General features: G+C 43.1%; 1 protein-coding gene across 16 annotated transcripts in view; it reads left to right on the top strand.

Annotated features, from left to right (window-relative positions):
* Positions 1-21,514, top strand: part of celf4 (CUGBP, Elav-like family member 4) — a 224,303-nt gene that overhangs the window by 190,099 nt on the left and 12,690 nt on the right. For 5 of the 16 annotated variants that reach the window (XM_058986021.1, XM_058986004.1, XM_058986026.1 and 2 more), the window contains 5 exons: positions 3,148-3,258; positions 6,064-6,126; positions 9,497-9,577; positions 12,112-12,255; positions 16,960-17,129. In XM_058986021.1, coding sequence (XP_058842004.1) covers positions 3,148-3,258; positions 6,064-6,126; positions 9,497-9,577; positions 12,112-12,255; positions 16,960-17,087 — 527 coding nt within the window. In that variant the 3' untranslated portion in view covers positions 17,088-17,129. The remainder of the gene's footprint in view (positions 1-3,147; positions 3,259-6,063; positions 6,127-9,496; positions 9,578-12,111; positions 12,256-16,959; positions 17,130-21,514) is intronic. The other 11 variants (XM_058986035.1, XM_058986059.1, XM_058986064.1 and 8 more) reach the window with 5 other exon arrangements.

The raw sequence follows: 21,514 nt of genomic DNA, 5'->3' as shown, positions 1-21,514 counted from the left end.
ACTTACATTGTTTGCTGATGTTTGATTACATGCAGTCGGAGCTGCCACTTGTGCTCAGCGTGGCTTTAAAAAGCACAAGCTGTCGGCTGATTTGGCACTGCATGGGGAATGACCTCTGATCAGAAACCAAGCCGACTGACTGACACAGTCCTCTTACTGTTGGGTTTTTAAATGAGTGGATGCACATGAGAGGTGAGGAACACTGGTGCTTAGAGTGTAACTGGGAGCCGACGACCCCACACACCGTCTTAACCATCATGCAAAAGAGCCGGGCTTGTCAGCAGTCTGGGTTATAGAGCTTTAACCTCATCTCATCTCATGACAGGGGACACAATCCGTAATGACAGAGCCTCACGCAACACTGCCTGTTAAACCAGCACATCTTAATGCTGACCTGCGTTTAGTGTAACTCGATACGCTTACTTTGAAAACTTTGCCTAAACGTTTTCCTTGACATAAATTATAGGTCAGCCTTAGTGTTTACATTATAGTAAGTGTGACAGTTTATTTCATATTCAATATATCTTAGTAAAAACAGTCTTACACAGAGATACAGAATAAACAGAAAATAACACCTCTGATTACAGTACAGCCAGGCTTATATCAAGTTTATAAATCACTGTTGAAAATCCCCACAGTAAAGTGTCAGTTGCACATACGGATAAGCTACTTGGTTGTTAAATTGCAGTCTAACTGCACTAATATGAGTACCCATTTACTGCCCTTTTTTGCATCCTGAACCCCGCCTCTTGCTTCTGTTTGGCTCTGTTTGGACAGCTGTACTGTCAGTCTGGCTTGGATTGTGCTGATTGGTTGATCACACTGTGGCTATTTGACTGTTTTTGGAATTTCTGGCAAAAAAAGTTGAATTTTCAACTCACTTAAGAAGCAAACCAGAGAGAGGTTTATGTGGGTTTTTGCCAGCGCTATTCACACAACTATAAGGACTATTTTATTGAAGAGGGTCAGCAGTTCAATCAGCTGTCTCTTTAACATCATTCTCATCTCTGTGATTTCTGTTGTCTGTAAGGTGGTGTTGCATGTTGATATTTGTGGTCACTGTTGTTACTTTCAATCATATTTGAACAATACTACCTTAAAAGACCAATGTTTCAACATAAAGTGTCAAATGAATAAATGTCCTGGAGTGAAGGGCTGTTTATTATGTGAGGAGCATACAAGAGCTGGCAGACACTTCTCTCAGGGTTTGTGATATAAATATGGATAAAGAGCTGCATTAATATTTAGTTGTTTACTATAGATTACTCTCCCATTAACGTGATGTGTTTGCATCATTCATTATTTAGTTTTTTTTTTTGTGTGTGTTTTATTTTTGCAAAGAATAGCTAAATAAGTAAGCTGAATCATTTCCATCATAGTCACTGAAATCAAATTATTTAAACCCACTACCTTCCACGCTGCAGCCCAGCACTCTAACCACTGAGCTACTCAAACCCACTATCTTCCACACTGCAGCCAAGAACTCTAAACACTGAGCTACTCAAACCCACTATCTTCCACACTGCAGCCCAGAACTCAACCACTGAGCTACTCAAAAGCACTACCTTCCACACTGCAGCCCAGAACTCTAACCACTGAGCTACTCAAAAGCACTACCTTCCACCTGCAGCCCAGAACTCTAACCACTGAGCTACTCAAAAGCACTACCTTCCACACTGCAGCCCAGAACTCTTAACCACTGAGCTACTCAAAAGCACTACCTTCCACACTGCAGCCAAGAACTCTAAACACTGAGCTACTCAAAAGCACTACCTTCCACTAAGCAGCCCAGAACTCTTAACCACTGAGCTACACAAACACACTATCTTCCACACTGCAGCCCAGCACTCTTAACCACTGAGCTACTCAAAAGCACTACCTTCCACGCTGCAGCCCAGAACTCTAACCACTGAGCTACTCAAACACACTACCTTTCACAATGCAGCCCAGAACTCTTAACCACTGAGCTACTCAAAAGCACTACCTTCCACACTGCAGCCCAGAACTCTAACCAATGAGCTACTCTCCACTACTGCAGCTGTAATTCTGAAGAGCTCTTCTTAATCTGCTGAGATAAAAATCACTAATTTGTTGTCTGCAGTCTTGGAAAATGAGCAGGTTTTAATGAGAGAGAGATATCCCTCAGAACCCCCCAGTGAGCGCAGTGTAATGAATGGAGGTCGTTAAGCAGGCCCTCTGAAGCTCTCCTAATTGGGACATTTGTCCTCATAGCCGGGTTCGATGGCAGAATAAAATATCTATCAACGTCTGCACTGCTGAGGCTCTCTCCAAACCACCCCACCACCCCCCCTCGCCATCCAATACAACAAAAAGTGCTTTTCCTCAGTTAAACGATATAACAGGATAGAGAAAGAGACAAAAGAGATGAAAGAGATGATTTATTCTTTTCCTGTGTCTAGCTCTCAGGTCAGCTTGTTATAAAGAGAACCAGGAACATCACTGTGTTTTTGAAATGTGTTGATTTTTTTTTTGTCTGTTTACCTCAGAGAACCTGATTGTGTTTACTGTGTTCAGCTAAAAGCAAATACGACGATAAGATTAAAACTGTCACCCAATAACCATTAAACACTCAATAGAGCAGAATTAAGGAATACTAAAAGGAGCTAAAATCCAATGACAACTGTTTCGAGCAGAAGTCTGGAGACAGTGAAAAAGCCTTGTCGTTGAGGCGCTTGTCGTTGGAATGTTAGTTTCTTTTAGTATTTCACAATTAAAACGTGCAGCGGAGTCCACAGCGACGCTTTACCTGCTATTCTTTAGGTTTTCCAGAGGGGGCGCTGAACTGGTTTCATGCTTAGGAGTGTGTTTGCATGATCTAAATATCACAGCTTTTAAAAAATCTATATTTTACATATTTAAGAAGGTTGTTAACATTACAAGCCATTGTTAAAATATTTAGCGTTATAGTTTGTTTGTTTGTTTGTTTTTTTCTTGTAAAGTGTTGTCAGTTTAGAAACAAAGCACCAAAATGTTTGTGTTTGTTTTTTAATGATTTTGCTTAAACAAGCTAAAAGCCATGATTATCATGAACCTGCTGCTTCGGCAGGCGGGGGCAGGAGGAAGGCTATTTACATTGTGCATTGTGTCTTTATATAAGAATGGAGAAAATGTTTTTAAATCTTAAAGTTTTACAGGAGGTAATATTTAGAGAGGATGCGCAGAAGCAGGATTCGGCGCTTGCACACAGGAGTTGTTTTGGATCACAGGGGAGTTGCTTTCTGGCCACTCTGAATGAAGGTATCCGATTCTGTGCTGCTTGGTTCAGATCTTCCAGCCCCATCGTGTGTCTTCATCCCTGACATTATTAAGCTTGCTGGGTCCATGTCGTTGTTCAGCTGGCATTGTTCTGATCTGTGTTGATGAACTGGATGCATTTCGTTATGTGTCGTGCGATGCTGTGTTAGTCAGTAACTGGATGTCTCCCGGGGGCACTGTACACCAATTTGCTCTCATTGTTTTCAGTGGAAGTGCCTTCTTTGTGTTTGCGTAATCGCTGTGAAATCGTGTGGAGGTCCTCTATTGTGTTGCCCATGTTTTGTTTGTAATGATAAGAGCACCGCAGGTGAAGGGGATGTGTTGTCGGTTACGTTTGAGAGGACAGTGTTATCGGGGGGGGGGGGGGCAATGGGGGCTCCTGAATCCAGGCCTACTGATTTATAAAACCTGAGGAGAAACTGCATTTTCACTGAAGTCAGAATATAAAACTAAATACCTGCTCCAACAATTACACTGTACTGGTGAAAAATAATGAAATGATCTGAGACACCACTCTGGGGACTCGGCTGGGACATTTGTTCCTTTTTTTCCCCCCACTCAGACTGCAGGGGGTCCAATTGGGGTAAAACAGGCAACCACAGCTTGAGGTGATTGCAATAATGGTACACTACATTGCTGAAAGCCATGATCAGCCATGACAGTCAGGCAATCTGAACCATCATTTCTAACTTGAATTCAGACCTCCTGCTTTAGTTTGCTGCAGACCTTAGCATTCTGTATACGTCTCAGCTGCAGTAGCAGATGTTTGTAGCAAGATCCAGATTTTGAACACATGACTGTGTAGAACAGTTGTCCCAATAAGAAAGTGGCTCTAATTATCCCTGACAAACGAGACTGTGCTGTGCTGTGCTGTGCTGTCCTGTGCTGTGCTGTGCTGTGCTGTCATGTGGTGCTTGGTCCCTGATGTTATGTAGCAGGGACTCATATAAAAGCATGTTATCCACTCACACATATTGCCACTAGATTGGAATTAAAACCATCTTGGTCTACATGTCCTGTACCTTCATTATATTGACACCTGGTTGGCATGCCACTGTAACACAAGGTTGCGAAACATCCACTAATCTTCATTTGTTGTGATAATCGTCACTGGCGTCTGTGTTTTTGTATTATTTTATTTATATACAGTATACAGTTATGGCCTGCTGTTTGATATGCCATTATGTATTACTGACCAGTACTTCACAAATGAATTCCTGTAGATAAATCACTTATTTTCAAATGAAAGATTTTTCATGTTGTTGTTCTTGTTGAAAGGACAACACAGGAAGGGATGGACGAAACTCTAATGTTTACTACAGAAGTTGTTTCACCATATGGGGGGATATTTGCAGAAATTAACTTGTCTATTGATACGTTCTTATTTTGTCAATGTGTATCAAATCCCATGTTAAGGTCATTTTCCATTGCAAACATGTCATGTTAGGCTGTCACTTGTAGGCAGGATTCCCATCTTTAGACCCTTTGTCCTTTCTCACTAAAACATTTCAACTAAGATTTTGTTTTAATGCCTTTTGATAAAACATGCTCTGGCAGGTGGGACTCTCCTGTTCTCATTTTTCTCTGCTCTTTTGGAATTGAAAAGTTTTTCCCACTAGAATACAAAGAGCAGTAAAGAGAACACGCCCATTCACTTTACAGCTATGGCCAAAGGTTTAGCCTTACCTAGAATTTTGGATTGATACATAATTTAAAAAAATGATATGAACATAATTTAGATTCATGAATTATCATGTAATCAATGATATGGCAAAAGTCTTCCAGAACCCATAATAGCAGTACAGTGTTTCATGTTAGATTTTGAAATATTTTTTTAATTTGTGTCAGTTTTTGGTTAAGTGTATGGAAAACTAGAAAGCGGTGTGTAATTCAATATTTTAATGTAACATTATTCAGCAGGTTTCATTTGACTTTATGAAGCAACATTAGTTCATTCAATTGGGTGATGCAAAACCTTTGTCCATCGCTGTATTAAAGTAATGCATTTCTAATCCACTGTGTATGAAGTCTGCAGGGGAGCGCAGTGAAAGACAGATTGTACCGTACTGTGACGTTCTCAGCTAACGGAACACAGACTATAGCTGATCTGAAGGGCGTCAAACCACCCTTTAATCCAGGGGGTTAAAATGACTCAGTAAGGAGTAGCTCCTGACTCCAACCCTGAGGTATCAGGTTTGACCTCTTTAACAGACCATTGTTCCCAAGTTGTCTTCTGTCGGCCCGTTAAGTTTCATACTTTCAAATAAACAAAAAAGGATGCAAAAGCAGGTATGTGTCCTTTCAGTGCAATTCATTTAATGCAGGGCTTCTGTATCAGAGCTTTAAATTACTAGAAAGGTACCTGTATTTTTTTAAGATGTCAGCCTTCCTCTAATTCAGATTGAAGGCACATAAGACTGAATGTTAAACTCCAAGATGGCTATTTGCAGTAGCTTCAATGGCTGCTAACTGCACAGTACCGTTGTTGAATATAGCCGTGGATGTACCTATAGGATTTGGCAGTATTTATATCTGCTGCTATTTTGATCAATTCATTGGACCCCCCCCCCCCCCCCCTTCAAGTTTGCCTGGATCAGAAAATAGGTTTTCTCTCCTCATCTCAGTCCATCTGAACTAACTTTGTCAACTAACGACCAAACCAATCTTGACCAATCTGGCTTGTTCATGTGTTCTCTCCTGCAGAGCTGTGAAGCTTATTGCAAACTACTTTAACCTAATCCTTCTCTATGTCTCTCTCTCTTTCTCTCTCACTCTCTCTCGCTGCAGCCCAGAGCCCCACCACAGCGGATCCCCTTCAGCAGGCCTACGCAGGAGTGCAGCAGTATGCAGGTCCTTAGTGTTCACACTTTGTCGAATTGCTGTGTTTTCCAGGTTGAAGGAAACCCACAGATCGGGTGCTGTGTTTTTTAGGCTGTTAATGCAGGTGGTTGCAAAACGTCAGGCAGAACGGAATGTTTAAGGTTGTATGCAAATCACTGTTCCTTTAGGTGGGCCAGCAAATCCAAAAAGCAGTGAAATGTAAAAGATAAGTGATGCACTGTGCAGTAAAGCCTGTGCAACACTGATATGCTTCCCCATGGTCAGCTTTAAGGAGTCTTTGCAGAAGCAAGCTTTGCTGCAATAATTAATAAACGTGGCGGGTAGTAATTTAAGCTGAAACAACAATAGAGGATAGTAAATATTAGGAAAACGTGCATGATATAATGTATCCCTTTGAAGTACTGTAACATCTATAACCATCACAGTCCTGTTCCTCTAATTGCACACAAAACAGAAAGAGGATGCAGTTCCATGGTGTAGAGTCACTGTGTGGTCACCCTTTTAAAACAGAAAGAGGATGCAGTTCCATGGTGTAGAGTCACGGTGTGGTCACCCTTTTAAAACAGAAAGAGGATGCAGTTCCATGGTGTAGAGTCACGGTGTGGTCACCCTTTTAAAACAGAAAGAGGATGCAGTTCCATGGTGTAGAGTCACGGTGTGGTCACCCTTTTAAAACAGAAAGAGGATGCAGTTCCATGGTGTAGAGTCACGGTGTGGTCACCCTTTTAAAACAGAAAGAGGATGCAGTTCCATGGTGTAGAGTCACTGTGTGGTCACCCTTTTAAAACAGAAAGAGGATGCAGTTCCATGGTGTAGAGTCACGGTGTGGTCACCCTTTTAAAACAGAAAGAGGATGCAGTTCCACGGTGTAGAGTCACTGTGTGGTCACCCTTTTAAAACAGAAAGAGGATGCAGTTCCACGGTGTAGAGTCACTGTGTGGTCACCCTTTTAAAACAGAAAGAGGATGCAGTTCCATGGTGTAGAGTCACGGTGTGGTCACCCTTTTAAAACAGAAAGAGGATGCAGTTCCACGGTGTAGAGTCACTGTGTGGTCACCCTTTTAAAACAGACAGAGCTGCTTTTACCAATCACGACCTGTAGACGTTTTGAGTGGAGCTGCAGAATCCAGTAAAATATCAAGCCCTGCTGCCCTTCACAACGCTAGAAGACATGTTAAAATAGTGCTGTTGACTTGTGTCCAGCTTTGCTGTGCTTGACCCTCAGGGTGCACTGGCCAGGCATGCTGGCACTTGAGCAGAACACAGACATGAAATACTGTCCCCCAATAAGAGCTTCTATACAGGGACAACCTGCAATATAGCACAGTATAATCCCTTACTTTCATTTACTGCCATAGAGGCTGAAACATCTCCAAACAGGGTTCTATCTAAATGAATTCAGCACTCCAAAATCCTTCATCTTTTAAAAAGACTTAGAGCTTCACTTTCTGGGATAATCCTTTCCAGTCTATAAGTATTAGCTAGTAGTACTGAAGAGAGACAATTGTCAAAGTAATCCAAACTCAAGGACTGGAGGTCAACCAAACTTAACAAAACCACCGTACAGTTGTGCTAGTTTAGTCTGTGTCTGGGTTTCCTTTTGTTGGCCAAACCCCCCCCCCCCCCCCAGAACAAACCTGTTATTGCTCAAGCCGTTTATTGTGTGAGGTGATTAGGCTGCACAGCAGTACACAGCATTATACCGCCTGTTCCAGGAAATGAATGGTAATAGCTTTGTGGCAACTGACATCATTTTTGGAAACAGATTGTGTGCCACAGTTGCATTGGCACTACCATCTGTTTCCCTTTAGAAAAGTTTGTTATTTATTTTGTTGTGTGTGCTTTAATAATGATAATAAAAAAGAAAGTGTCTTACAGTATGAAAAATCCATTCAAGAGCCTGTAGTGTTTGGGAAGACATGTTCAAGCTGAAACCACTAATGCAAAGCTTATGAAGAGGAGTCAGGAAGCCTCTTGAACAGGGCGATGACAAGAGAGTTCTTAAAGAGTCATCCATTTGTTTTTGCTCTTTGACTTGCCTCTGTCAAAAACTACCAACACTCTCGTCTTTACCTCTGAATCAAGAGCGCCGTACTGTAAAGATCAATGAGCCGTACATGGCTCGAGAGCCACCCGCTGGACAGCTGTGCTCTACAAATTGAAATGTATGAAATGATCTGCATTCCTGTTTTTAGGAAATACAATAGTGGTGTCATGTGAGATATCATTTTACCTTGATCAGTTGCATAAGATAGATCTGGGTTATTTATATTGACTCAAGTGTTCCTAAATGATATGGTATTTTCCAATATTTGGTTTATGGTACCCGGGACAATTTCATTTCCCTTGTTTGATATGCTGTTTATCCCGTTTTTAAAATGTTTGATATCCTGCCCCATTATTTATTAAGCTGCCGTTAGCTGCCCTTGTTGCATGTCTCACTGAACAGTCTCGATTTGGTTAAAAGGAGCTCAGAAGCTATTGAAATATCTGATCAATCAATATATATATATATATATATATATTCCATATAGGTACTTTCAGCCGCAGCTGCAACTACCACTGTATGCAGCAGTTGGAGGTTATGAAGGACATCTTCAATCTGTGTTATTATTCAGGAAGGGGATTGTCTTTGTCTAAGCAGAAAGTCTAGGACAGTAGCCTTCTGAAAGGCTGTGAGTGCTGTATGTGTCCCCTCCCTGCTCCTGTGAGTGCTGTGTGTCCCCTCCCTGCTCCTGTGAGTGCTGTATGTGTCCCCTCCCTGCTCCTGTGAGTGCTGTATGTGTCCCCTCCCTGCTCCTGTGAGTGCTGTATGTGTCCCCTCCCTGCTCCTGTGAGTGCTGTATGTGTCCCCTCCCTGCTCCTGTGAGTGCTGTATGTGTCCCCTCCCTGCTCCTGTGAGTGCTGTATGTGTCCCCTCCCTGCTCCTGTGAGTGCTGTATGTGTCCCCTCCCTGCTCCTGTGAGTGCTGTATGTGTCCCCTCCCTGCTCCTGTGAGTGCTGTATGTGTCCCCTCCCTGCTCCTGTGAGTGCTGTATGTGTCCCCTCCCTGCTCCTGTGAGTGCTGTATGTGTCCCCTCCCTGCTCCTGTGAGTGCTGTATGTGTCCCCTCCCTGCTCCTGTGAGTGCTGTATGTGTCCCCTCCCTGCTCCTGTGAGTGCTGTATGTGTCCCCTCCCTGCTCCTGTGAGTGCTGTATGTGTCCCCTCCCTGCTCCTGTGAGTGCTGTATGTGTCCCCTCCCTGCTCCTGTGAGTGCTGTATGTGTCCCCTCCCTGCTCCTGTGAGTGCTGTATGTGTCCCCTCCCTGCTCCTGTGAGTGCTGTATGTGTCCCCTCCCTGCTCCTGTGAGTGATCTTGCTTTCTGTGTTTGTGTCTCAGCAGCCTACCCTGCAGCGTACGGGCAGATCAGCCAAGCATTCCCCCAGGCTCCTCCCATGATGGCCCAGCAGCAGAGGGAAGGTAAGCCCCGCCCCCTGTCACCTGGTTACCAGACTCCTCCTTCTGCTCCAAGTGATACACAGAGGAGTCACAGCAGCTAGCGAGTTCACAGTCTGGAGTCGGTCTTCTGTTTGTCTGTCTGTCTGTCTGCCGTGGTTACGGAGCAGTCTGTGGCAAAGATGACAATCTTTAGGGCTCTAAGCTCCAGTTGCTTGTTTCTTGCACAGGCAAGCTTGGAGACTCCAACTCTCATAATCTTTTGGAACTTCCAATCTTTTGTCCCATGAGCCACATGGTCACATGACTCTCCTGTGATTCCAAAAAGAAAAAACAGAAAGCTAAAACATTTCCCCTGAAGTGTTAAATATTGCTTCAAAAAATAAAATATGGATTCCTTTAAAGTGATCCAAGCACGGGGTAAAGCATTACATTTCAAGGCTTCAATGTATCGAATGTATTAGCTTTTTAGCTTCCAGTTGTTTGCATATTATTTCTTGTTATTCTTGGGTTGATTGCTTTGTTTGGTTGATTAAATGTGTAACTGCTCATGAATGCTCTAGCCCTCTTAAAATGAGATTGCATTGCCAAGGGTTTCGTCCTTGTTAAATAAATGACATTACATTAAGATTGAGTTTGTCTTCCAGACAGAAAATTCAGAACTCATGATTTGATAAAACCTCATTCTGTGACTCTAACTATAATTATTACATGCATATGCATTGTCATTATCAAATGTTGTAGTTTGAATCATTTTTTCAAGGAAATTAGACCACTGCAGTACATCCATTTAATTTGAAATGTCTGCAGAAACTCTTTTCTTTTCTGAATGTTGATTGTGAAGTGTGTGTAGCACATATTTTAGCTTCAGGAATGAAAATGATGTGTGATAGTTAGCTGGAATCCACATTAGCTAATATTGCTGCTGGTGTTTTTTAACTCTTTGCTGCATGGCTTGCACACAGATGAAATGTCCAAAGTTCTTAGGCCTTCATTGACCCAATTGGAGAAAAAAAGTGGTTTGAGGGCAAAATTCCATTCAAACTGTTCATTCTGAATAGGGATGTAGCAAGAATATTTAATCACAGGGGATGATCATTTAGTAAAGCTATGACTCCTGTAGTAAAGCTGTGACTCCTATAGTAAAGCTGTGACTCCTGTAGTAAAGTTGTGACTCCTATAGTAAAGCTGTGACTCCTATAGTAAAGCTGTGACTCCTGTAGTAAAGCTGTGACTCCTATAGTAAAACTATGACTCCTATAGTAAAGCTATGACTCCTGTAGTAAAGCTGTGACTCCTATAGTAAAGTTTTGACTCCTGTAGTAAAGCTGTGACTCCTATAGTAAAGTTTTGACTCCTATAGTAAAGCTGTGACTCCTATAGTAAAGCTGTGACTCCTATAGTAAAACTATGACTCATATAGTAATCATCTTAGGAAATTTCTTTCCTAGCTAACCCCGAACTTACATCCTGGCATTGACACCCTCTACTGCTGCAGGTAGTAGCAGGAAGATGGTTGTTTAGTTCAGTTCCAGAGCAGGAAGCCTGTGTGTGTCTGCAGCTAAAATGAATGCAATGTGAATGAACTGATGAGCACACAGAAGGCTAATATATTCTAAAATGCTGTAGCCAGATTTGAGGGTAGAATTTAAATGTCAGACACTACAGAGATGTAGGATATGTGTGTGAGTCGTTCAGGTACTCGAGGTGCAGGGCTGAACACTGCTGCTGCAATGCATTGTACTCTTCCTCTTCATATTCCTTATTTTGTGTTCTCTGTTCTGTTTTCTCTCTTCCCCTGCCCTATCCCACATTGCTATCTCTCTCCCCCTTTCCTTCTCTCTCCCCTGCCCCCTCCTCTCTCTTACCTGCCCCCTCATCTCTCTCTCCCGCCCTCCTCTCCCCCCCGCCCCCTCCTCTCTCTCCCGCCCCTCCCTCTCTCTCCTGCCCCTCCTCTCTCTCCCACCCCCTCCTCCTCTCTCTCCCGCCCCCTTCCTCTCTCTCTCCCGCCCCCTTCCTCTCTCTCTCCCACCCCCTCCTCTCTCCCGCCCCCTTCCTCTCTCTGTCCCGCCCCCTTCCTCTCTCTCCCCTGCCCCCTCCTCTCTCTCCCACCCCCTCCTCCTCTCTCTCCCGCCCCCTTCCTCTCTCTCTCCCGCCCCCTTACTCTCTCTCACCCACCCCCTCCTCTCTCCCGCCCCCTTCCTCTCTCTGTCCCGCCCCCTTCCTCTCTCTCCCCTGCCCCCTCCTCTCTCTCCCACCCCCTACTCCTCTCTCTCCCGCCCCCTTCCCCTCTCTCCCATCCCCTTCCTCTCTTCCTCTCGCCCTCCTCACTCTCCCGCCCCCTTCCTCTCTCTCTACCGCCCCTTCTTCTCTCTCTACCACCCCCTCCTCCCTCTCCCGCCCCCTTCCTCTCTCTCTTCCGCCCCTTCCTCTCTCTCCCACCCTTCCTCTCTCTCTCCCACCCCCTCCTCTCTCCCGCCCCTTCATCTCTCCCTCTCCCCCTCCTTTCTCTCCCGCCCCTTTCCTCTCTCTCCCCCGCCCCTCTCCCCTCCTCTCAGGCCCAGAGGGCTGTAACCTGTTCATCTACCACCTCCCCCAGGAGTTCGGAGACAGCGAGCTCATGCAGATGTTCCTGCCTTTCGGTAATGTCATCTCCTCGAAAGTGTTTGTGGATCGGGCGACAAACCAAAGTAAATGCTTTGGTGGGTAAAAAGACCTGTAAGATTATTTGAGGCGGGTGATTTAGGTGTTGTTTTCAGAGCTCATTACATCCAGGCTAGAGCTCAGAATGTGCATGGGGGGGGGGTGGGGGGGGGGGGGGGGGGGTAGAGTAGAGGAATGGGTGAGGCAAACCATATTAATGCTATTGCTGATAACTCTGCTTGAAGCAAGGCGAAGGCAAACTTTCAGAGAGGAGTGTAACTGTAACTAGCAGAAGATGATTTAGCTGCAGGAATGAGCTGTTAAATGATTGTTTGGAGTAGTTTTTGGCTCGTTTCATACTCTTACCATTGTTTTATTCTTTGTGAAAATGTGCCTCTGCCTTTGCACTTAAAGGTCCTTAAAGGGCACGTAAGGACCTTTTTATTTTATTGTGTTACATGTGCCCATGTGTTGCTACAACTGCGTAAGGTGTGTGTATTGTTTTATTTTATTTAAATATATTTTTTCACTTTTTTAAACTTTTAAATTGCATTTCCTGCCTCAAGATGTACCCCATGGACCTCTCAGAACTACATTTCCCATCATCCTCCTGCTCACATATGTAACTGAGATGAATTTACCAGTGACCAGGAGGATGATGGGAAATGTAGTTCTGAGAGGTCCATGCGGGTACATGTGAAGCCATCTTGAGGCAGAGAATGCAATTTAAAAGTTTAAAAAAGTGGTAAAAATGTAAAAAAAAAAAAAAAAAAAAAAAATTAAAACAATACACACACCTTATGTAAAGAGTTGTAGCAACACATGGGCACATGTAACACAATCCAATAAAAAGGTCCTCATGTACCCTTTAAGGAGTAAGTAGTCTCAAATGTAATTTGCTTCGCTTTTTACGTTTCCCTTCTACTCTGTGGTCTGTTTGTTTGTTTTGTACTCAGTCGGAGTGGTTCTGGGTTCTGTTGCTCGTGTTGATTTAGTGGAATTGTTTCTCGAAATCCATCTTACCTGACTTTCAGCTTGCCCGGAGAATCCTAAGTGCCTTCTTCATGCCATTCAAATCATGTGACAATGTGACAGCTCTGCTGGCCTCACCTGCTCTCTCTGTCTACAGTGTGTATATATAGAGTATGTATATGTATAGTAGGTAGGGCTGCCAGCTAAAAGGTTTATTTCACATGATTTGAATGGAAGGAGCAAGGCTGGCCAGTGCCCAGTGCTTAGGGTACTCCAGACTAGCTCAAAGCAAGCACAAAGCCAGGTATAGAAGTAGTATGGGAGCAGCCGTACTCAGCTGCACTCAGAATGACTGCAGACACCATGAAGTAGTAAAGGAAGGGTCAGTAAAGATGTCCAATGACACTTGTGAAGCTCCTTGCTCTTTAAAGTTCTGTATTGCTACACTGTCTCTAATGTTGATGATGCAAACTGTTTGCTACAGAGATGTCCCTATGCCAGGTTTCTATAAGTGAATATATGTATACAGCCATAGTCTAAGAGGATGGGGGGGTCAGGATGTACTGAACTCAGGCACTGCAATTCACATGGATTTTATTGTCTGGAACTTTTTGTAAAGCAAGTCCTGGTTACCCCAAAACTAAACAGCACAGCTGCACCCAAACCCCTTGCTGAGATGGTAAAGATCCAGGTTAGACCTAAGCTAAACAGCTCAGCACCATGCCACATTGTTCATGCTAAAGAATCAGCTCTAATGGGGTAGTAGCTCATCACAATGTGACACGACCTTTGAAAACAGATGCCTTTAATATTTGTTTTCAAGCATTAATGCTTCAAGCACATCACAACTTTGAGCGCTTAAGCCTTCTGTTCTAAGCCTGTTCTAACATTGACAAGAGTGACAGAGCCAAATAAGGTCTCTCTTCAGCTCTGTTCCTTCTCCCGCTAAGCCCCCTGCTTCTCTTCTCACTTTAAGCCTGTCACTGTATCTGTCGGCATGGCTGTATTTCTGAAACCTTTTTGATTAGGTAGTGTCACTCTTTGCACTTGATGGTACAGACAGAGGTCACAGAATAAAGTTTGTACTTTTCTAAAAGTAAATTACCCAAAAAAAGCAATGACTGCTAAGAGCCTATAAGCAGCCACGTAGCGATGCGCCTTGTGTCAATGCAACAGGGTCACATGCACATACTGCAGGCACCTGTTTCTGCATGCTTGTGCATGTACGTGAACGTTTCTGAATGGGATCAGTGCACACAAGCTTTCATGTGTGTGAGTGTAAAATTCTGATACTGTAAAATTCCTATTGCATACTCTTACAGGATTGTTTAGAGTTGGGGTGTAGCTGTACATTCTACAGTACCCTCATTAAACTATATTGAATCTATAGTATCTCGATGGGAGTCTCATTAGGTTCTCTCATTCATGTCCAATTTTACACTGCAGTGTAACCTCTTGCAGTCTCTTTTTACCCGATTATACATTTGACAGGGATTCCATTTGCACAACAAATCAATCATGTGAGGGACAGCCCATTTACACAGAAGTGTGTGCTACAGATGGCTGGTGTTTTGCTGTATCTGTATTCTGAATGCCTGGCTACTAAATTCCAAGGCAGCTGCTGTTCTGCATGGCTGCAAGACGCCATCCTGTCTCCTATTGCCTGCAGCAGCGGCAGATTGGTGCAGTCCCATGTTGCCAAGATGGGCAGCTGTGGGCGCATTTTTGGTCTCTATAGACACTGACAGCTGGCCAGACATTACCAAACCCCCTCCCAACATCATCCTCAGAATAGCTGGTTTAAATAATAGGAGTGGGCTGGTAGCTTGGAAGATGGTGCACATGTAACAGGGCGAAGGCTGGGCAGGAACCCTTGTAATGGATCTCCCCCTAACCTAGCTGCTGATGAGTTAATAATGTTTACATCAGCATAGGAGGCATACTTACCTCTCCACTACAGAGTGTGCTCTTCAGTTCAATGTCAAGCACTCGTCTTTAAACCGTATGGTTCGCGGATTGCGTCCAGCCATTGCCTTTCCATTCAATTCAATGGGCTGAGACGTCAAGCCATTAAACCTGCTACCTTGCTCTCCCCAAGAGAGTCGTAACCACTGCACCAAAGAGCCAGGCCTGTCTGCACGAGCAGTTATTGGACCTCATCTCACCTGCAGTGGTCAGAATCTGTTGTGACAGTGCTAATATTTGAGACACCAATAAAAAGATCACATTTAGTGTGGGCCTGCTTCCACCATCATCCCCAGCATGGTGTTAGTGTGCAGTGGAGCTATGCTGTGTAGATCCTGGGTAACTGGGACCTGCTTTATCTATCATTATCTCAGCGCGGGGTGTGCATCACTCACATTTGCACTTTTCAACTAGTATTTTCCTACTTGCTAATTGCACTGTCCAAATTCCCACCAGCCGTCTAGTCTTCCCTCTTGGGGATGTAGCTCTAGTAAGCTAGTCAAGCATGTCCCCGTATTCATAACTGTACTGCCTCAATTGTGCATTCGGTTGTGTAGAGTGAAAAACAATATCTCTATCAATATCTTTAAACTCCCAATGTTAAGAAATATAGAAATATTCATTAAGAAATATTTGGTCCTATTTGCAAATCTTTACATGAGTTATTTTAAGAATACTGGCTAGATTCTCAAAGTTATTAACTCCAACTGCCATTAGTGCATTTTTTTTTCAGGAAGGAAAAAGTCACTGGATAAAGTTACTAAATCAGACATAAACTACTTAGATGTTTAAATATGGGGCTTGTTACGTCATAACTAGTGTTTTTTCATTCAGGAAGAAAATCATACTAATGACGCTTTGGAGTAAATAGCTTTGACAATCTAGCTAGTCTGTTTATATGAATGAAATAAGGTTTGGTATTCATGAAACTATTAGACTCCATTATCTGTGAGATGATATTTCTACAGAAGACTATGAAGTCCAAGTTTGTAGTCTTGTCTGTTTTACTCTTGACTGATTTTAAAGAACAACATTTAAAGAACAAACAGTATGAGAAATCACTTTTTAATGCAGCAGACCTTCGAATGAATGCTTGGCCACCCAGAGTATGAGAAACAACATTGTGAATTTCAGTGCAGCCAGACTGCTGTTTAACTGCACCAAAACTTCTGAGCATAACGCAACATCTGCACTGTCCTTTTAGTCATGTGAAACTGCAATAGCAGACTATGTATAGTAAACCTCAGTTACAATGCAGTCTGATAGTCTACTCCAGTGGTTCTCAAACTGGGGTCTGCCCAGGGCATCCTAGGAAATTCTGGAAACTGTATGGAAAATGTACAGACCCCCAATCATAAAGGTTTGAGAACCTCTGGTCTCCACTATTGCCCAACTATGAAGAATTGAAAGCAGGGTTGTCCATTCATGGTCCTGAAGTTCCATTTTACTCCAGGTTTAACAAATAAAATTGTATAATTAACTACAACAGGGTCTGGATGGAGGTTTCATTGGGTCAATGAAACAATTTAAAACAATGCTGGAACAAAGACCGTAGTGGAAGGACCCACTTTGGCCACCCCTGCTCTAGAGGAAACCCTTCTTGCTAAGGTTTTTGAACGGGCGTCTGCTGTACTGCAAGCGTGTCATGAAGTGCTCTGTGCAATGATGTTTCTGCTCAGCTGGGACAAACATTCCAGGCTTCTTTTACAGATGGTTGGAGAAAGAAAGAAAAAACAGCATGAGCCATGAGGCCAGTCAAAAAAAAGTAATGTCTGTCTTCTTCTCCCTCTTGTCTCCCTCTCGCTTGATGTTGGGTCTGCACGCAGGGTTTGTGAGTTTTGACAATCCAGCCAGTGCCCAGGCTGCCATCCAGTCTATGAATGGCTTTCAGATTGGCATGAAGAGACTCAAAGTGCAGCTCAAGAGGCCAAAAGATGCCAATCGCCCATATTAACCACGCGGGACAGCGTGCACCTGGCACCAGATGATATAACAGGTAGGTCTTACTGCATCCCTCCTGACCCCCTCACAGACACTCCCTCCAAGCCCTAGTCAGAGCCAGACTGAGACTGCCTCCCCATCACAGCTACCCTGACAAACACACGCTACTGTATACCAGTACATTCATATTATAGGAGTGGTAAACTGCAAATTCACTGTGCAATTGTCACAGTGGTCACGCTTTATAAATGTACCGGTGTATGGCTGCCATTGTGGAGCGCAGCTAACAAGGGCTTCTTTGGGCTAGATGTCCTGCATAATTATTATCAGCAGATTTTTCCAAATGGATTGGTCCCTAGCTCATTTTTATACATGCTTCTGTTGGGACTCACTGGAGCATATTGGAGGAACTGGAAGGAAGTTGGGAAACACAAGCACAAACTGGAAAGTGGAGCTGCTGTGTAAAATGACAAATCAAACTTTTCATGTAGAAAAAGAGGAATTGATAAGATTAGGACTGGAATTGACTCTTGTTGATACAGTAGTTAAATATTGGGTATTTGAAAATTCATATATTACAGTGACACTACATTTTGGATGCATACTATGACTTTTTTTCTTAAATACAATTTTAAAAATGTATATTTTAGTAAACTGGGATGATTCTTCTCAGTTTCAGGAAGAAAGCTGAAGGAGATTCAGAAACACACATAATACATACTGGTACTCTATAGGAATACATTCTCACAGTTAGCTACTCCAAATTGACATTAGCACTTTGTTGTTTTTTTGGAGAGGGAGGTTTGTCTTAAAGAAAAAAACATAACTTCCATTTCTGAAACGAACAATAACCAATGTTAGACTGATCACAAGCCCCTAAATTAAATGTCTGTGCTGTTTATTTATCGGTTGGTAACTTTATTGGGTGTGTTTAAAAAAACATAGTGCTAATGACAGTCTGGAGTAAATGTTTTTGAGAATCAAGCCTACCTATAACAAATGAATTAAAGCTCCAGCCAGTAGCCACTGTCGTGAATTTGCCTCTCCTCACTTGGGGCTGTATTCACAAAGCATTTACCACGGTGCTACGTTAGCAAACAGACTGCTAACATTACAGAATCTGAAAAAATCAAACAAGGGTGCTTGTACTGTAGGAACTTCTGAATTACACTCCTGGGTTATTTCATTGAAGCTTTTTAACATTAGCTTTAGTTTTCTTATTAGAAAAACAAAATTAGTGTTAACGTAAATGCTTTGTGAATATGGTCCTTGAAGTCTAGAACCCAGTCAAGTCCTTCTTTGGTATTTTGGTATGTCTGAGTGGAATAGCATAGCTTTTGGGGGAAAAAAAGCCAACAACAGTCTAAATCAGTTTCATGAATACCTTAAAAACTGTATTTAGCTCATCAAAACAGTCTTTAAATAGCTCTTGAGTCAAAGCTTTGTGAATCGGGCCAGATAGCGCCCCTCCCTCCCTCCCTCTCAGCTCTGCACATCATTGATGCATTGACAGCTGCAGTGTTCTGGGATTCGTTTCATTAGATTGCTTTTCTATGCTGGCAGAGGGTGCAATACCACTGGGGTTCAAGAGCAAAGCGGTCCATCATACCAGGTGGACTGCGCCACTCCATCAAACAGACAAGACCAACGCTTAACTCTAAACAGATCAGATATCGCTCTGATGTCATTAGAGATCAGAACAGCTGAGGTGGCATTACACAGCAGGCTCCCTCGTCTTCACTGAAGACAATCCCAGGCAGCTTGAAAAAGGTTCTGCACAGGGACGGCCAACCAGCATGTCCCAGCCGCTATGTCGTGATCGGGGTATTTGACCAGGTCTAGATGTTCACTTCCAAACATAAATCTTTGCACAAGTACACCGTACAGCAAACTTCTCCTTACCAGAACAACATTGTCGCAAGGCCCTCCTTCCTCTTGATCAGTTTGTTTATCAGACTTGATCCAGGTCCTGCCACAGCAATCTTGATGGAATTGCTTGGTTTCATAAGAGCATAAGAACAAGAGGAGGCCATTCGGCCCATCTGTGCTCGTCTGGTTCCTAGTTACCCAACTTTGTCAAGTTGGGTCTTAAAGGATCCCAATGATTCAGCATCAACAACATGGCAGGTTAACCCATTCCATGCCCTCACCAGTCTCTGTGTGAAGAAGTGTCTCCCACCGTGTCCAGTTGTGTCCTCTGGTCCTGGTTTCTGTGCTGCACTTGAAGTTGGTTGGTTATGGTTAACTTTATCAATTCCCAAGTCCCCCCTCTCCCTGTTCACTTTAGCATTCACATCCTGTGTTACATTTAATAGGACCCCAACTGAACTCACATAGTGCAGCCTAGCAACTTTAAGGTTCCGGAGCGGTCCTATAACTGTACCCGTAACACAGGAACTTAGTGTTGTGGCAGGAAATATTGACTTCACCTTGATGTTTCCACTGCAGTGTTACAACACTTGATCAACCTCAATAGTGATGGTGCGCTGCTTATGGGAATAATATTGAAATGAAGAAGGGGTGCTCTGCTCTGGGACCTTGCCATTCCTTTCCTCTCAGGGTCTTAGGGTCATATTTTCAGATTGTTTACTCCAGTCTTATTAACTGCTGGGTAAAACACCTGTTCATTTTACAAAACCAAAACCAAACAACTAAGTTAAATATTTCAGGTTCTCATAAACACACTTAAGAATAGGAGTTAATTTAAAGAATGGAGGAAACGCTTTGAAAATATGATCCTTTGTTTGTTTGTTTTAGTTACATTTCCTGTTTGGCTGAATATTTTTCATTTCATTTGAATTTATTTCTTGCTTGTGGAAACTGATTCACATTCATAAGCTCAACATCAAAAATCTACACGTTCTTTCTCTCCAGCTACGGGCATGTTTAACACACAAGGACAGACACAGCAAGAGCTTCATGATGTGGAAAAACATTTCCTTCACACTGTAGCATTTTACTCTCTTAAATTCTGTTTAATATGTATGCGCAATTAGCCTGTGTGGGTTTTTTTTTTGGTTTGTATACCCTTTGATCCACGCAAGCTCCAAAAGCATTAACCAGTGTCATCAGAATTGATGATGATCTCATTTTAGCATTGCTGGGTACAGAACGCTCATTACAGCCAAAGGCCAGTCCCGTTTCTGCAAGATAATTGCTGGCTCTCTCCCATTCACCATGTGTGTCCGGTTCTATTTATGTTTTCGCTGGAGGGAACTTGAAACAAATGAATGTAATAAACAGATCAAATGCAGAGCGGTGTATATTTGGATTCATTAATTATGTCTTAATTAAATCCTCAGCATTTTCCTCCACATTTGCAGTGCGGTGAAAGTTTGAAATCCCAAAACGTTTCACTTCAGATAAGAAGTTAACTGTCCCATCCCCACACCCTGTGGTTTTTGCAATGCAATTGAACACAATATCAATGAGCAAGGGCTTTTTATTGTCATGTCGGCTGCAAGGCGTATACAGGAGGCAGTGTGGCAGAAAACTAGTGAACACACCTTTTTATGGATCAGTGTCACCTCTGTTCTGACTTGAACACCATTAAATCCCTATTATTTTATTATTGTTATTATTTATTTATTTAAACTGGGAATTAAGAAGCGGTATGTCAAGGCAGAGATAACAAAGTGTTACTAGCTTATCATTTACAGCTGTTCCATGCATGAACCAGCGACCTCACACACTGGCAGCATCTTAATCATTATGCAAAAGAGCCAGAGTCGCCTGCATTCGTGGTTTTAGAGCTTTTAACCTCATCTTATCTTACCGGCAATGCATCGCACAACACTGCCCATTGCACACAGTAATACAGATACCAAAGAGGACCTATAGCCCCGTACGAATGCTAGTGCTCTTTGAAGTTCCTTATCCCTGCTGGATAAGCCCTTGCCTTGGTTAACGTTGGCACTTGTCTCGCAAGCTCTGCCTCCTGCCCATCAGCAGACTGCAAAGATTGCACGTCTCTCCAGCGCGCTGCTTTTCCCCAGGGCTAAATCCATCACTGAAATCTTTACTCGAGTTTGTCAAACATGATGCATAGCGCTCCAGCACGCTGGAAGGAAGCCAGTTCCAATTTGTAAGTGTTTGATGGCCACTAGATTCTTGCTTTTTTATTATTTGTTTTAGTCACTGTCAAGTCTGTGCTGGTGAAGTTTAAAGTCTTTGTTGGGCTGCTAGCTAGAGCACTGTCCTTCATGAGTGGACAGGAGAGCTAGCAATCATAGACAGTGCAGCAGGGTTCTCAAACCAAAACCACTCCCTTCCACCTGGAAATCAAGTGTCTACTCTACTGTATGTCATCCTATTAAACAGCATTCTGAGGCACGCTACCCTTGTGTTTTAAATGAGGGTTTATTTAACCCTTTTGCTTATGCAGTGTGCTATTTGGGGGTGTCCTCTAATGTATTGAAGTTTGATTGGATCAGGGAATTT

Source organism: Acipenser ruthenus, chromosome 2 (assembly GCF_902713425.1).
Source record: "Acipenser ruthenus chromosome 2, fAciRut3.2 maternal haplotype, whole genome shotgun sequence".
NCBI classification, from domain to species: domain Eukaryota; kingdom Metazoa; phylum Chordata; class Actinopteri; order Acipenseriformes; family Acipenseridae; genus Acipenser; species Acipenser ruthenus.
Note: the sequence above shows the minus strand (reverse complement) of the source record. Positions and strands in the feature narration are given on the sequence as shown.